The sequence below is a fragment of the Filicampus tigris genome, chromosome 7, assembly GCF_054856515.1.
Source record: "Filicampus tigris isolate MCC_2025a chromosome 7, RoL_Ftig_1.0, whole genome shotgun sequence".
NCBI classification, from domain to species: Eukaryota; Metazoa; Chordata; class Actinopteri; order Syngnathiformes; family Syngnathidae; genus Filicampus; species Filicampus tigris.
In genome coordinates this window covers 19087326-19104764 of record NC_141223.1, presented here as the reverse complement: position 1 = coordinate 19104764, position 17439 = coordinate 19087326, and the positions used below count along the sequence as shown (strand labels likewise).

The window sequence follows — 17439 nt, the reverse complement described above, 5'->3', positions numbered from 1 at the left end:
TTAAACGTTACGTTACTTGAAACACCTCCAGTACAGTAGATAAATTGTCTTGGTGGTGACAAATTAAATCACTCTGTATTACAGAAATACATGTTTTGGTTCCGCTGATGTAGTCCGTACAGTTTCCAAAATTGGAAAATGGAATTTTGTCCAGAGGCAACATCAGTTACAAAGATCATTGCTGGAAACTTTTGAGAATGAAAAAAACAAAGTTAGAGACAGGATCACACTCTTTTTAATCTTTCCTGGAATTGTGCACACGCAAGGCTATCAACAGACATTCCATCCGAGGCCACTTCCCCGTTGACCGACTTCTTTGGCCTTAAATGGCTTAATATTGCAACGTCAACGTATTTAGCAAATTGGCTCCAAGAGTGTGTGCGTGGTTGTGTGTCCTGCCTGTTTATATAAGCGTTGTGTGTGGTCTAGATGTGTATTTCCCTGCACTGTTGTCAAGTCAACTTGAACTTTGTGCACTCGCCATCGTGCAATGATGTGGGTTGTGGAAAAATTCATTTGAAAGAGTATAGGACAGACATAGTAAGCCTAACATTTACCAGCAAGACTGGATATGTGTTGCAGAAATCTGTATATTCACTTTTGGCTCCTAAAAAAGAACATTTTAGTTATTTAACTGCATTTTTCTTATCCACGATTAGCATTTCAGCATGTCACTTCGCCTAGGACAAATAATGTCACTTTGTGATTCATGCGTATGGAGTTTTTCATTAAAGATATCTCGAGGTTATTTGTAGCTATCTACAATTTAATTTTAACTAGTCATAATTCCAGTACAAGATATCTTTAATTTACTTCACATAAATTTCCGATATCTTAAGTCATGTTCCAAATAGGCGGAGGGACGTAGATATCTGTAACTAGAGTTATGGCTCATAACGCCAGTTAATCTTGTCATTTTGACTAGTCAAAAGGAGATTTGTTGTCATATTGGTTATTTTTGAAGAATAAATGTCTGTGAGGATTGTGATATTGCCTGTCTACATGTCTTGCTCAAATATCTGTTGCCCAAAGTTGTATAAAACCTGACTGTCGATGCTAAGCGCCTGTCAATGGTGTTTTCCATTGCGTTAGCGTTAAACTAGCGGGGGTATGATTAAGGCAAAATTGTTTTTTTGTGTGTGTAATGTGTAATTCTCTTTATTTTATGTTTCGTTTGACAGTAAACTTTAACTGTGAGTGGCATTACACAGTTTGAAGCCTATTTTTGAAGAACTTTTCACTACCTGCTAAACAGCTGTTATTGTGGCGCTGAGTCAGATCGTTTATGCTCGCAAGTTAAAGCAAAAAAATTGGCTGAATGACAGCTTGTAAGTCCCAAAAATCCTCGAATCTGATAAGTTGTATCTCAAGGCAGTAAGGTACTGTTTCATACATCTTGTGTTCTGTCCTGTGTTATGCATTACAACGTTAAAAAAAACACAGATTAAGTATATCAAACTCCCCTGTTCCACAGAAAAACTGTTTGGCATAAAAAGGTATACCAATCCTCCATTTTGCATGATCAAGAAACTGAACAGGACAAAAAAAAAAGAACCCCAATGTCATCATGATGATATGACAATGATAATTGCTCTTTAACTAATCTTGTGAGCCCACTGGCTGACATGTTAAGGACAAAACCTGATAAACCACAGCTGTGTTGTTGGGTTTGAAAGAAAGTACAACAATAAGCAGATTGCGCAATGCAGGAATCTGGACATCCTCTCCACCGCCATTTCCCCTCCCCACCTCCTCGGTTACAAAACAGCACTCTTGACAGGAGGTCACTCATTCCCGTTTGCCTACATTCTTCTCCAGCATCTGTGGCGCACCCCAGCACACCATGATTTTGTGGGTCCTCTTTGCCGTGGTTGGACTCAACGGAATCATAAGTGGGAGCCCCACTGTGACCGTCCCCCCTGATGCTTCATCAGAGAATTCTGAGGTGAGAGGGACTCTGTCATCCATGCTTAACAGCAAATGAATAATCATGAGGATGAATGTGGTATGCAAAGGTAAAAAAAAAAGGAACACATTCAGTGTTTCCATAATATGTATTTGTTGCAGTCATAGTGATATCAAGGCCATTCTGTACATAGTACAAAAAAACTTCAACAAAACAGTACAAATATTTACTGGGTAGCTTTTCTTATTATTAACCCTTTCGTTTAAATACTTCATATCATACAGCTGTTTTCATAAATGTATATACCCTGGAAGAATTGGTGTTTTTTTAAACCATTTCATTTATAAAAAAAAAATTTAACATCTGTTGAAAGCTGATTAACATTTGAATGGGAACCATCTCAACTTTTCGTTCAATGATGAGTGTTTTTTTTGAATGATTGTGAAATTCTGCCATATAGTTTAAATTGAATCCCGTTAAAATAAAAATATATGTATTTAGCCTGATCACTCCCGTTTACGTTAAAGAATGTCTTAAAAATTCTCACAGGGAATGTAAACTTATGAGCAAAACTATACAATAATGTAACATAACATATTTTATATACTCATTTATTCCCTGAATGGAAATGGATTTGATTATTATAGTAATTCCTCACTATTTTATGGTTCACTTTTTAAGGTACTGCTGTATTGCATATTTTTGTGTTCAAATACATTTACAATGCATAATTAATGTGTTTTAAGTGTGGGACGTTGCCTGTCAGGGGTGTTTCGCAATGCAAATTTAACTCTCTTTTCACCCGCCCCGTTTGTTACAATTCAATGTATATCGCCACTGATGCAGCAATTTTGCAGGACCTCGGTAGAGAAAAAAACGGCTCGAATGAATATTCATACATATGCTTGATTGCCCAAGGAAGGATTTAACCAGCATTGTTTGGAATGCTGGACGTTCATGATGCACATATCAAGGTATTAATAATAAATTAAGTTTCCTCAGACCAGGTGACAGCTGGTTCTACTGACGCGATCTATCTGTAAAATTTTGGAGTCCACGTGATTGAATTATAAAGCTCTACCATGATGAGAAATCAGCTCTTCCACTTCTTCTTAGTAGGCAGCTGGCCCGTAGCCTCCAAGTACTTGTGGATGAGTTCTTCCTGTGTGCTTGGTAGACACGGCTGATATCTGTTGTAGTCCATAGTGTACTCACCCTTTCCCTGATTATGACACACAGACAGAACGGAGACATTACATTAAGATAAATCAACATTATCGTTAAGGTCATGGCCCACACCCATTTTGGGATTCATTAGAGCTCCCATAACGTTGTCATGAGAAGTTCAGAATGATTTCTTTTACATTTTGTAATGTTGGTATGACTGGAAAAAATGGCGGAACATTTGAAGAAGGGTCAATTTTTTGTTCATTTTTTTTTTTTCAAAGTCTTTAAAATGTATACACCATGCTGATTGTATAAGCTGCCCTTGCAGGTTAGACTGGTAGGGAGCCCCTAAGGTGACATTACTTGGAAGAAAAAAACCCAAAAAACCTTTGCATTCCCTCGCAATCCACAGACCAAAGATCCACAGACATATATTTATATTTAAATCCCATTTACAATCCCATTTGTTAACCTTGGCTTTCTCAGACTCTGTATGAGAGTTGGTAGTATGTGATTATCTTTATCAATTTTATCTTATTTTTTTCTTTTCTGAAAATATTTTATGTCTTGCATTTGTTTTATGTTATTTCATTTTTTTTTTATCAATGTACAGCACTTTGGTCAACTCTATTGTTTTGAAATGTGCTTTATAAATAAGTTTGATTGGAATTGGATTACGGTTTTTGTTTTTTACTCTGCCTTGAGATAGGAGTTTAATTTGTTCATGCCACGCTTGTAACTCAAAGCACTTGCATATCAAATCATCTTCCCCCAATGAAATGACCGGAAACGCCATTAATCTGTTCCAGCGCCCCACCAAAAAACAAAATTGTTAATCATGGAAACAGCACTGTGTAACATTGTACTTTATAAAAACATATAGTAATAAGAGCATTAAATAGAACGTAAAGAATGAAACCATTTTTGCCGCATTTTTTTGGCTTCAATTTAATGGACATTGTGCTGCTCCTTCCGGTGTGTGCACCTTGGCCACCCGAGGGCAGCATAATACAGACATAAAGAACGCTATGCCTGTGAGTATTGTTGCAATATGTCTGCACCACTGAATTAGTATTATATAATTGTTTTTTTTTCATCATGGTTGTAACTGTGCAAGTGTACCAGACGTAGTTTAGGCGAAGACAAGTTTTCTTACTTCAGTGCAAGAGCGTAGCTCTGTGGCATAACCAAACATGTCGTTGAGTGGAATCTGCCGGAAGGAAACACAATCAGTTAAATCAAACAACATGGCCACACTGAGTACAAGTAGTGTTCCGCTGCTACTGTACGTGACGAGCTCGACTCACATCAGCGTACAGCGTGAAGTATCCTTCAGCTCCATCCTGGCCGGTAATGACGCCGTGGCGGCGGTTCACCCCGGCGATAACCACGCCCTGAAACTCCTGAGGAGCCACGATTTCCACCGACATGATAGGTTCCAAGATGGTGGCGTTGGCCTTCTCCATAGCTGTGGAGAACGAACTGGATGTCACGAATGGGATGCTGGATTCGATTGGGATGATGATGACGACCCTCACCTTGCTTTAGAGCGCCCTCCCCTGCACGGATGAAGGACAGCTCGTTGGAGTCCACTATGTGATGTGCGCCATCCTCCAAGAGGAATCGCACTCCGGAGATCTTGTGGCCACTCAGGGGTCCCTTCTCACAGGCCTCCCTGAAGCCCTGCAGCGCGATGCGGGGAAACGAGACAAGTGGGAATGACAATAGGGCTAGAGGAGCTAGAGAAGCTAGTTCAAACCTTTTCGACGGCCGGCACGAGCTGCTTTGGAACGTTGGTTCCCACAGTCTGGTCTTCAAACTCCAGCTTGGTGTAATGTTCCGGTTCCAGAGGTTCAAGGACTCCAATAACTTTTCCATACTGACCAGAACCTCCACTCTGCTTCTTATGAGTGAAGTCAAACCTACAGAGTGGAGAAATGTACAGAAATGCTCTGACTTCAAACAAGGGCTGAGCAATTTTGAAAAATAATCTCACAAAAAAAAAAAAATCTGATATGCAGAGGATTGGGTGGAAAAACCACCCAAATAAGCGGGGGACTGGGTGACAAGAAAAGAACATGTACATAAGCGGGTTTATCCACTAATAATTGGGATAGGTTCCCCACTTTAAAAAATCTGCAAATAGAGGACTTTGTGAAAGCTGAACGGTGAATGTGGCGGTCTGCCGTAATTATTATTTTATCAAAGTGTCCAGCATTCAGTATTTTCAAAATTCCTTTATATTTAATGCAGAGGCTGCAATCCAATTTGCAAAAGTCATTTCATCAGTTCATTTTTCATTGGCCAAGGGGGCAGCTGGGATTGAGCCTAGTGAAATCTGCCTAGTAACAAGTGATCACACAAACAACACCAATAAAGGATTCAAGAACATGCATGTTAGAACCATTGAATACTAAATGTGCCCTGCGATTGGCTAGAGACCAGTCTAGAGTGTACCCTGGCTCACCCGCAAAGTCAGGTGGGATAGTCTCTAGCTCGCTTGTGACACTTACGGGAATAAGAAAAGGATAGAAAATGGATGCGTGGAAGGGTGTTGCACCCCCAAATTTTCCTGAAAATGCATCCACATGGTTATGTGTTGTAAAGAGGAAAACAAGAGCACTGTCTCTTTAAATGAGGGTGGTTCTTATGTCAATAAGGAAGTAAGACGCAACTCCTCCACTTTCATGAGGACCACACGACAGAACAAGAACAGATGACTCAGGCAAGAAGCGCATTTTAAATAACAATTCTTCACTTTAGTCAGGATTGTACAAGACTCTTACAGGCCAATTTGTTTGTGCTGAAGTTCATACCCTCTCTCGTTTTGTTGTTTTCATCAGATCCGCCTTATCTAAAGACAAACTAGCCCTGCCCCGTTGACACCTGCTGTACACAAAGTCCAAGTAGCCGCTGACCGCCCTTCTGACTCATTCTTTCCCTGCTTTCTCGATGACAGCCAACTGCGGTGGTTGCAGTCCAGGAGTCAACAGAGAAGGTGATGGAGACCGGTGAGCTCAACCCGAATCACTATCCCGCTCAGAGGGCAGCCAAGGTGGTCCAGCATTACCTCAATACCCTACACGGCTCACCATACAAAGTCTTTGGACTGCATAGGGTCTTTAGGGCCTATGCAAAGGCAAGTTAGTCAAGTAGTCGCAGGCTTGTGTGTGCGTCTATGGTTTACAGTGAGTGATGTGTGTTTTTCCTTTAAGGATGTGCCTGGCTCTGGGAGAAAGTACCAGCTGGAGCTCTCCGTACAGGAGATGGTTGAGAAAGTAAGCCATGTTTCCACTGAAATTGTATTTGAGTGAGGGTCAGTCGCTTAGTGTGTGAGAATGAGTCGCCGACTGTAATTTGTTCAACATTATCTAGTTCAGTCGCTTTCGGCCTGGTCGTTCAGTGTGGCGGGCCTTAAATATGTTCGTCAAATTATGACTTCATTAACATGAAATAATGTTAATAATATGTTTTATTTACAAAGCGGTAGACACTCAAACATGTTTTAACAGTACACGGTTATTGGGAGTATGTTTTGATTTGAAAAAAGTACAACATTCCATTTTTTGACCATTTGTAAAGTACGATCCCCCCCCCCCCCACTGTGGTACTTAGTCCTTCCAAGGGCTGTTGTACAGCTGGTAACATGTTTTTGTGTACTATTGGATCTCATTGGACTGTGCAGGTGTACCAAATTAAGTCTCTGAAGTACCGTATTTACCTGACTTCATTTATCAAAAGTGACAGGGAAAGACAATGTTAAACAAATCTCAGGCTCAGTTTCAAGCGAGTTGGACTGGCCTTTCCCCTACTTCACCCTCTTAAGCCTTCTTGCCTTTCCACCCTCTTCTCCATCCTTCCGCAGACCACAGCAAAGTGCTCGGCGGAGGTTACATTCCCTCGTGAGGACAAGCACCCTCCACTGCATGTCCAGGTTTCATCATACGATGACCTCTTGAAAATCAATGTGAGCGTTCAAGAAGAGGCCTTGTACCAGGAATATAACAGGAATCACAGCCTGCTATTTGCACAAAACCTACCTGGTATGTAACCCCTTATTTGCTATCTAAAAACTATGGCAGTAAAAACAAAATGCATATTTGTTTGGTCATGTGTGATGTCACGTCAGTTTGTGCCAGTGTGTGTTATTTCGGCTTTTAAGTTAGCTACTGATGAGCCTCGTGAAGGTGGTTTGTTAATTTAACTACTGAACATATTTGTTTATTTAGTTCATAATTGTGCACATGAATTGTGTACATGCTTTATGATCCTTTCCGTTTTAAGTGCTTGGCTGCCATCTTGTGGCTTCTATGCGCAATTATTAACCTGTTTTGGGGGCGGGGGGTTGTTAATGGTTGGTAGATTTTCTCTACTCACGCAGCAGGGCTTGGTCCCGATACTGCGAGAATAGCAGGGGGTTGCTGTAAAATGTAAATTACTAATATACACATTATATAATAATAATATAATGTGTTAGTGCTTGAAAAGGAAAAATGTACAAGATTGTCAAGCAATTCTTTGTGAATCAAAAGAACTTTGAAAACTCTCTGTCCTGTTGCATAACATAAGGTAGAGTAAAAAAAAAAAAAAAATAGCACAAGTTACATACGAATCTTATGATAAACAGAGTAGAAGTCAACCCAAACCTAATTTTTCAAGAATATGTTCTATACAGGCTCACTGGTTGAAACTTTAGCCATCTCTGGGGGTGGCCATTTTGTCACTTGTGTTGACTGAAAATGACATCAAATTTGCTCAGGGCTCAGGTAACGACTAAATCACTTGTTTTCTGAAGCTGAGCCATGATTGGTCATTATCTTTAGAATAAAGCCAAACAACAAGATGGAGGTTTTATTCCTAAAATATATATTTAACATTACTGTAAGGCAATGTAACATTATGCACATTGAACATAAACATTGCGCTTTAAAAAAAAAAGGTTTGAAATCACTGCTTATCGCAAACATGCAGTCATGTAATAATAATTACTAATAATACTAATAAATGTCTGTCGGGTTAACAAATCTACTGGTAATACAATATATTAACTACGATGTACTGTCACAATCACCCCCCATCATCCTCAGACAGTTACGGTCACATTGAGCCGGAGCATATGCCTTTCTGGCACCTTGGCGCCATAACATCCAGCTTCGTCATGCTCAGCGAATCCACTGAAGACACTTTGTACAACATGGCTCAAGTAGCCAACGTCACACAGCTGGTAGGCTATTCTCTCGGCTAAAGGAGGCCCTAAAAATGCGTTACTTTGACTAACTAACCATGTCTGTTCTATTGCCATTCTGTAGGCAAGTGACGACGACCTGCTAAAGTTTGAATATGACGTACTGCTGCATGAAATGGTGTCGCAGGTAGTCACCTTATAACACTATATTTCTGCAAATTGTGGCCAAGAGTATTTACTAGTTCTTTTTTTATCTTTGTAATATGGTGTGCGTGCGTGTGTTTATCTTAGCAAGACTACTGACCACAACAGTCTGACGTGGACTGACAACATTGTGGAGTGATCTTAACCATTGGAAAACCAATTGCAATCTCCTCATTATGTATTTAAAGTGGAAGTCAACCCAAACATTTCTTTCCAAGAATACGTTCTATGCAATCCCACTAGTTGAAACAAGGCATTCTGATAAATATTGCGTTTGTGGAATAAGAGTTAATCTACTTGTTTTTAGCCATCGATTACTTGTTGATTAATGAATTAATCGTTGCACCTCTAGTAATGATACGGTAATCAAACTGCATGCCTGTCACTGCCACACGTCTGCAGAGTGAATACGATTGTTTTAAAGTTCTTTCTAGACATGTGTTAAGACTGTTAAAGAGTGAGTGTGATGGAAGCGGCTGACTCACTGAGCAAGCCTCCCTTTTGTTAGTAGGGTGGGGGAGTATGTAGTTTATTTAACAGGGCAGCTGTGAAACAGTGGTTAGCACGTCTGCCTCGCAATTTTAAAGGGAAGTCAACCCAAAAATGTTCTTTACAAGAACATATTCTATGCAGGACCACTAGTTGAAATAAGGCAATATGATAATTATGAAATATGAGTTAATCAGCAAAATCCACCCATTTTTAGTCATCTCTGGGGGCAGCCATTTTGTCACTTCTGTCGACTGAAACTGATATCACAGCTGCCCAGGGCTCAAGTAACGGCCAATCACAGCTCATCTATTTTCTGACGCTGAGCCATGATTGGTCGTTACCTGAGCCTTGAGCATTTGTGATGTCATTTTCAGTCGACAGAATTGACAAAATGTATGGTTTAACTACATTTCAGCATTATTTTCTATGGAAAGGCAGGATTGTACAATATATTTGGATTTACATTGTTTTTTAAAATGGTTATCTTTGCCGTTTTAGGAAATCATTGCCTGGAAGGTGCTGGTCACCTGGTCTCCTTCAGAGGGAGTAAAAGTATTGAAGATGGACAAGCGAGAATACACCGTAACTAACCTTAAAACTACACTGTTGTAAATGGAAAACGTCAATCCTCCACCTGAGTATTGGAGTGAGGCTGCGAGTACTAAGCCATGTTCACAAGTATAGTATATTAAAAAAAAAGCATTTACACAGACTTTGTTACTTCCTATTTGTGTATGTGTGAGAGTGTGTGTGAGCGTTAGGGTCAGCACTTACGGCACGGCGGCACTGATGGTCTCTCTGAAAGCCACTTTGGGTTTTCCCATCACACAGGGGCAGTTATACTCTCTCTCCATCCTCTGGAAGGACAAACCAAGACAGACTTAAAACTCTTTCCTCCTCCCACACGCGAGGAACAGAAATTTAAATCCACATAAAAACTAAAGCTGCAAGCAGTGATGAACCCTTGCACGCCTTTTTGTCATGGAGAAAATGCTTGAAATGATTGTTGAATTTTGAGCCCGTCAAGGGAAACCCAATGGCTCTACACGAGGCACCATCTGCCTTGTACAATCGGCGCCGCACCCGCCGCGGACATTTTGCTTTGTCTCACTGCAAAGTGATAACACAATGTCAGAGACAGAGGAACAAGGTCTACTTTCTTATCCGCGCACTAACAAAAGATTTTATGAGGTTATAATCACCAGCATGCATGCATTTTATAAATGCAAAGGCACACATCTTTCTAACGAAAGGCATTCTTCGCACGTCAACCATTTGTCTAAGACAGTGATTCCCAGCCATGCAAGATCAATTTAGTCGGGTGCAATGACATTTTTTTTAAATGTAAAATATGTGTGTCAGCTCAATAGAGGTTGGGAAAAACTGTTCTAGGGTATCTGCTACTGATTGGGGCGTAGGAGTTTGTCAATGTACAATCCCTAGAAATGGTTGTCTCAAATCAAAATGGCCGACTTCCCGTTCAATTTCAGGCATTGTTCTTTGAGACATCTGCATGCATTCTGTTATGACAAACATGTCCAGCGAATTTAGTGTCGATCAGTGAAACTGGCATTGGGAGGTGATGTTTATTTATTAATTTAACTCTCTATGGCAGGGGTGGGCAATTCCGGCCCTCCTGCATGTCACCCTGGTGTAACCCATTTGATTCAAATAATCGGGATTGTTATCCAGGTTCTGCAGACCTTGCTGATTATATGATCATTTGAATCAGGTGTGTTGCAGTAGGGACACATGGAAAACAGGCAGGATACTGGCCCTCGAGGGCCGGAATTGACCACCCCTGCTCTATGGGGTGCTACTGAGGTTTTTTTTTTTTTGAGGGAGACTTAGAATTCCGAAAATAACTAAATAAATAAATAAAATTCTTTTTTTTTTTTTTCAAAATTACATGCACTTGGAAGAATTGGTGCGTTTTCAAGCATGTTGAAGACTCCAAAAAGGAAACAGAAGATGAGAAACAGTCATTTCAAAAGGACAAAGCTCCCCCATTTGCAATTTTCTAATTTCTACTTTTTTTTCCTATCCTCAGTTATGTGCTGAAAAGCTTGGTCTGAAAGACGCAAAAATGACACAAGATGGCACCCAAGCCCGGTCAATGGGGGAAAAATGGTGCTTTGGCACCGTTTTGTGGCAATGTAGTGACAAGGAACTTTGATGAAGTGGGTGGAGGAACTTTTATTAGACAGGCCAAAGGCCAGTTGGACAAAATACCACTTTGGACCATTATGTGACCCCTGAAGGCAGTTCTATACGCAATTATACACCTTTTGGAGGGGTGCTAAGTACTCACAATTTTTTCTAAACTGTACCTGGGAGTAGATCTCTAGATGCAGTTCGCCCATGCCTGAGATGATGGTCTCTTTGCTTTCAGTGTCGAAGTGAACCCGAAAAGTTGGATCTTCCCGGGTGAAGCGGTTGATGCCTTTAGAGAATTTATCCAGGTCGTTCTGCTCCAAAAGAAATAAACCGAGCTAAGAGATTATTCTTTAAAAGGTGGTCACTTGAATGTATTAAAATTTACCTTGTTGGCTGGCTTCATGGACATGGAAATGACAGCATCCGGGACATGAATAGATTCCTGTAGGCGAGAACGTGCAGTTTGCAGTTTTTTGCTTTTCATCTACGGCACGTATTTCATGTGGATCTGGAACACAAGCGAGGTTCAGTGTATAGACAATATTTAGAAGTACTCACCATTGAGAGGTTTTCGCTTGTTCTGGAAGTGAATGTGTCTCCGCTTGCGCAATCGATGCCAAAGAGAGCACAGATGTCACCAGCATATACCTCATCTACATCCTAAAGATTAGTACAGTACACAAAGAGAAAACATTAGATTGTTTTCTTTAGCAATGCTGCAAAGACCATATATAATTACTCAATAATATGAAACATGAGACGTGATTTATTTGTACACTTCATAGAGATTAGGATTAGGTCACATTTTCACCAATTTACACAATTCACTTTCAGTACCGGTTTGTGCATCATGATTCCATGCGTCAATGCTCATTGACATTGTGTTGCTCCCTCTGATGTACTTTTTGCCACTAGGGGGCAGTACAATACTAACATTTTAATACACAAAGAAACCTAAATTTACTAAACGGAGAAAGCTACAGCAAAATTAGTTAGTTTTCCGCAAACGAGAAAGAATATGTGGCTGTCAGTGTTGTTATATTTTTGTCTACAAATGTTGCTGTACCAGTTGTGTTCCAATATCCATTTTTCAAGTTTTATAACTACTGCAATATCCATGCTTGTTTTCGTTTTGCATTGGTTGCTAGTATTAAGATACCACTTCCTTGTAAGTAAGTGGTTTGGTGAAACTGAAGGTGTCATTGTCTTTAAGTTGAGCGAACACTATATGGAAACGGAGCCTAATAATGAATGGCTCTCACCTCCATCTGGTCGGCATGCAAGCGCACCAGCCTCTGCACACGCACCCTCTTGTTGGTGCGTGTATTGTAGATGTACTCGCCCTTCTTCAGGCAACCCTGATACACCCGCATGTACGTCAGCTGACCAAAACGACCTGCCTGCTCGCGGACGGACATAAAGTTAACAGTGTCAGAAAGAGAAAGTGTGCGGTGAACCTACGGAAGTTGAAGTCAAGAGCTCACCTCCAGTTTGAAGGCAAGACTGACAAAGGGCTTTACGGAATTTCTTGTTGGGTCCATTTGGATCTTGGATGCCTCCCTTGAATCTCTACATCATCAAAAATATAATAGTCAGAAAATATGCAGCAATGGCTAACTGTCATACAGACGAGTCCACGCTTACTCTTCGTTGAGGATGGCGTAGTTTTTGACCTCGGTGGGGTTGGGCAGGAAATCGAGTACGGCGTCCAGCAGAGGCTGAACACCTTTGTTCTTCAACGCTGTGCCCACTAACACTGGCGTGAAGAGACGCTGCACTGTGGCCCTGCGCAGGGCAGCCTGGCACACAGTAAGATCAGAAATAAAATAGTCACATTTTCTGAAGAAAGTGATGTTTGGTAAGTTATGTTAACATTAGATGGAGGAACAGTGTTGACTAGGAGTTGAAATTACAATATTATTTTTTACCCAGCAACGATAATAAAATGACTACACAGTGATTGTGCGATAATAAGTGAAACTGATTCATGTCTTTCTGAACTGCATGTAATGAGATAAGTCAATATTGGCAATTGACCAAGCAGTGCGTGTGAACTACATTTTCATATTTACGAAGCTCCTATACTGACATACCCACGGTTCGGCACCCGCAGATTCGCAGATTTCTTTTCAATAATCTTTGGGTGGCAGGGGGCTGTTCCCCGTGTGCTGGGATCGTAATACTGTATGTCACCGTCAGCTTTGACGCTTGATTGTCAAGTGGTATTTGCAAATTAAGAATCAAATTCAGACAGATACTGGATCATCAATACATTGCAATAAAACCAACTACAAAAAAATGTTGATACATCTTTTATCTGCATTACAATGCAGCTCTGCAATAATCAATACATTGTAAGAAAAGTGTCTGCAAGACTATGATGTCGATATCTGTGGAAATTTACAAATAAAACTCATAGATGAAGAAAAACTGTATACAGTGTACCTGAACAATGGTATATATTTTGAATATAACTTGTTTTATAGCACGTTTTCTTCCTTCATTGCAACATTCTCATTTACCTTCATTTATTTAGGCAGCGCACTTTGAAGGGCAATTAAGTTTAAAAAAAAAAAAAAAGAAAACATTAAGAATTGTAATTAATAATGATTGAATACAAAAATTCACAAAATATTTGTAAGGTACTTGCATGCTTAACAAATAGTGTAATTGTAGTGTATCCTTATGTAGTGTAGCACGCCTACTGTCTCGATGTCCTAAATGCTGATAAGGTAAAAAGATAACCTTTATTAATTCCACATTGTGGAAATGTGCATTGATTTTAGCATGCTTAGCATTTAGCTTTAGCGAAGACTAGTTTTTGATGGACTCATGCTGGCTTTGTTGCCCACACAATACACACAACATTCATAACTAACCTTCAGGTCGGCGTTGGATGGAACCTTTTCCTCCAGGAACATCTCTCCTAAGACTTCATCGGCGTTGGCGACACATTCCACCAGCTCCTGTCTGCGGTCCGCAGCCTCCGCGCGGTAATCTGCCGGGATGTCATCGTAGCGGATGATTTGCCTGCAAATATGGAAAAGATTTTGAATTAGCGTTACAGCAATGAAAAAAAGGGTGGGATTATATTTGATAAAATCTTAATTTTTTTCCCAAACATTAGGTTTTTTTTCAATTGATTTATTTTGATTTTTCATTTTTTTCTAACTTTTTTTTGTTGATAGTTTGAGCTCTCTATGTGTGCAATTATTTCCACTGTGCAATTACAATGGAGAGCTGGTAAAGTCTTGGTTTGAGAGAGCTGCTAAAAATTTCTGAGATTGTTGTAGATAATGTTGACAGGTAAAAAGAAATACCGTAATCGTTTTTACCTTATCTTTTCCAGACCATTCAATGAGGTTCCTTGGTGCATTGCTTTTATCACTCAGACATGCTGCTGTCTTTTATTATTAGATAAGATTGTTTATCTAATAATGAAGCAAAAAAAGCATCTTTTACCCAAAGGGTCCTTCGAAATACATGCTTCTCTCCTCTACTAGGTCGATGATGCCTTTCATGTTGCCTTCCAGGCCCATGGGGATGTTCACAAAGGCGGCATTGTGGTTCAGTTTGGTCCTATTACACCGATTACAACATGTTAATCAAAACACAAGTTACATTGGAAGTGTAAGTGTGTTGTGAGTCACCTCAGCTGCTGCAGGGCTCTGCTGGGGTTGGCGCCCATGCGGTCCAGCTTGTTGATAAAGGTGAGGAAGGGCACGCTGTAGCGCTTCATCTGCCGGTTCACCGTCATCGTCTGACACTGGACTCCACCAACGGCGCACAGGACCAACACGGCGCCGTCGAGCACACGGAGCGCTCGTTCCACTTCAATAGTGAAGTCCACGTGACCTGGACAACAAATGCTAGACTCATAAGAGACATTTTGAGACTTGCATGTTTTTTTTCTCCCTCTGAATCGTTAACATACATTTTGTGTTGTCTGAGAGCATATCTGTTTATTAAGGGATTTGGTCCATTGTCCATCTGACAGAGGTGTCACAGTACTTGAGATTTCAACATGGACAAGAAGAAATGTTATATATTCCTGCAATTTTGATGGACGTATAACATTTTTCCTCACAAATTCAAAGTTAATAAAAAAAAAAAAAAAACAGAGCTGGGCATCGCCTAACCGCCACCGAGTTCCCGTCTACACATTTAAACGAGCCACGTGGTCCCAGTCCGTCCCTCGTCAGCGACAGCCAATCGGCGTCAGGAATGTAATCTTCATGTTATACGCAGGCGCTGCACGAGCAGACACGCCACCAAACAAAGAAAAAATATCAAACAAAAACAACTGACACACACGGCGTGGTGATCGGTGAAATAAAAACCATATGAGGCATGTGTCATTGCGTCTGTGGGACCGCAAGGTAGACAATACTGTTTTATTTTGTATTTTTTCCTTGCTTGGCCGCATGTCAGGAGTGCAACATCTGCGTGTGACGTGGTACAGGTTAAGTCTGTTCTCTACATCGTTTGGATGACTCGGACCGATTAGGACCATGTGGGTCATTTAAATATGCAGACGGGAACTCGGTGGCGGTTAGGCGATGCCCAGCTCTGCAAAAAACTATCATTTCAGCGGACATCATGAATGGAAATTGACTGTTTTTTTTTCCTTTAACATTTATACAGTACTGTATCGTGAACAACTGGAGGATGCCAGTTGGATACTGTACATGGTGGTCATCAGCTACCATTCCTTTCTAGTTATAACATTCCATTTTGATTATGGTATGATATTTGTTCATGGATTTAATGACATAAAAAATCAGTTTATTATGAACTGACCTTATTCATCGGAAACCAATCACTTCTTTTATGTTACACAATATTATCCAAGCAACTGGAAGATGCCTGGTGGAATACAGTGCGGTCATCTGCAACCATGTGTTTGTTGTTAAAGATGCAGGTTTTTTTTTCGCAGTCTTTTAATAAAAAAAAAAAAAACTTATCTCATGCAAATAGATGTGCTTTCATACAAATTCTATTTCATATTGTAGTCCTACATTGAAATCTGCACGTATCAATGATTCAATATCAGTAGTTTACTCTGTGAATTTGTGAATTAAAGTCTCATTTATTTATCGGTTACTTTTTATTATTGCTTTATTATTCTATCATCTGTGGTTGTTTCTTAAAGTACTCTATAAATAAAGTTGAGCAGAGTATTTTATTCTGTTATAGTTTGTTTTCTATATACAGTATTGCACTTGCTATTTAATAAACTGGTGTGCTTGTACACGTTTGTTTGCACACAATGCACAACTACATTTAATAAAGTGACTTGGTGTGTTCCAACTACTCATATATTTCCTTCTGCCTAGAGCCACATTTATTCCCGCCTATCCATTCGTATTCTACAGCGTGCTCATTAAGGATGCAGGTGAGCTGGAACCTATTCCAGCTGACTTTGTTTATTCTTATTCTGAATAGCCCCAGCCTGCCTTCATTTCTTCCTCGCTTTCATACCAACCTTTCTTTCTTCCACCCTCCAACTAAAAAGCTTGTGTACCTGGTGTGTCAATGATGTTGATGTTGTTATTCTTCCACATAGTGTAGGTGGCAGCTGACTGGATGGTGATGCCCCTCTGCCTCTCCAGCTCCATGGAGTCCATGGTGGCGCCAACGCCATCCTTCCCCTTCACCTAAATCACCGCAGACACATGGTGAATATACCTTGACCGTAACTTTATCAACGCTCAAATTGCAATGAATTGAACAAATGTGGAAACCTCGTGGATCTCCGCTATTCTCCCCGTGTAGTATAGCACGCGTTCGGTCAAAGTGGTCTTCCCCGAGTCGATGTGCGCGGAGATGCCGATGTTACGGATCCTCTCGTTGGGGACGACACCGGACGAGCACGACCGGCAGCTGTCGATGAGTACCTGGAGCAATGACACAGGGGGCATTAAACCCTTCCATGATGGAATCCATCCACTTAGGGGTCCCTCCAATCGCTAATGTGTTACCGTCTTGAGAGTGACGCCTCTCGGAGCGAGTGCGTGCCTTTTGGTCAAACACAGGGCCGTTTGAAGAAGTCTCATTTTGGCGAGAGTTTAGGTGGTCGTTCTCTTGTCTTTGCTCAACTCCCCGAGCCAAGCAACCCGGTGAATGTCACGCTGGAGCAGTAACAGTTGTGAAACGCGACTTCCGGGTTCTACGGAAAGAGAGATGTACTAAAAGTACAAAAAGGAAAAGATACGTCGACGTCCTTCCTTAAAAATTGTAATTATAGAGGTAACATACACAATTATGTTAATTATAATACTGAAAAAAAATGTATTAATAAAGTTTCTCATCCATGAACGATAGTATG

General features: G+C 40.6%; 3 protein-coding genes across 5 annotated transcripts in view; 2 read left to right on the top strand and 1 right to left on the bottom strand.

Moving 5' to 3' along the window:
• Window positions 1-1774: 1774 nt before the first annotated feature.
• Window positions 1775-9667, top strand: lxn (latexin). 3 transcript variants are annotated; one of them, XM_086034983.1, is made up of 7 exons: window positions 1775-1945; window positions 6033-6212; window positions 6289-6351; window positions 6939-7116; window positions 8161-8297; window positions 8383-8445; window positions 9453-9667. In XM_086034983.1, the coding sequence occupies exons 1-7, from the start codon at window positions 1844-1846 to the stop codon at window positions 9564-9566; spliced, it is 837 nt and encodes a 278-aa protein (XP_085891109.1). In that variant the 5' UTR covers window positions 1775-1843; the 3' UTR covers window positions 9567-9667. The 3 variants fall into 3 exon arrangements, with proteins under 3 accessions (XP_085891109.1, XP_085891110.1, XP_085891111.1); XM_086034984.1 differs by lacking the exon at window positions 1775-1945 and adding an exon at window positions 5719-5798; XM_086034985.1 differs by lacking the exon at window positions 1775-1945 and adding an exon at window positions 5741-5798 and having other exon boundaries at window positions 5917-6212.
• On the bottom strand, window positions 2036-17291 carry gfm1 (G elongation factor, mitochondrial 1). Its single transcript, XM_086034973.1, has 18 exons — window positions 17093-17291; window positions 16856-17008; window positions 16636-16768; window positions 14762-14966; window positions 14574-14690; window positions 13991-14141; window positions 12756-12910; window positions 12596-12680; window positions 12374-12511; window positions 11670-11771; window positions 11497-11553; window positions 11285-11422; window positions 9729-9811; window positions 4833-4995; window positions 4612-4756; window positions 4381-4541; window positions 4230-4283; window positions 2036-3128 (listed from the first exon to the last, which is right to left on the bottom strand). Exons 1-18 carry the CDS (start codon window positions 17165-17167, stop codon window positions 3000-3002), a joined length of 2244 nt encoding a protein of 747 aa, XP_085891099.1. The 5' UTR covers window positions 17168-17291; the 3' UTR covers window positions 2036-2999.
• The window catches only part of itpkcb (inositol-trisphosphate 3-kinase Cb), a 35958-nt gene continuing 35165 nt past the window's right edge, over window positions 16647-17439 (top strand). The window contains exon 1 of the mRNA XM_086034976.1: window positions 16647-16789. The gene's annotated coding sequence lies outside the window, so the exon portion shown is untranslated. The remainder of the gene's footprint in view (window positions 16790-17439) is intronic.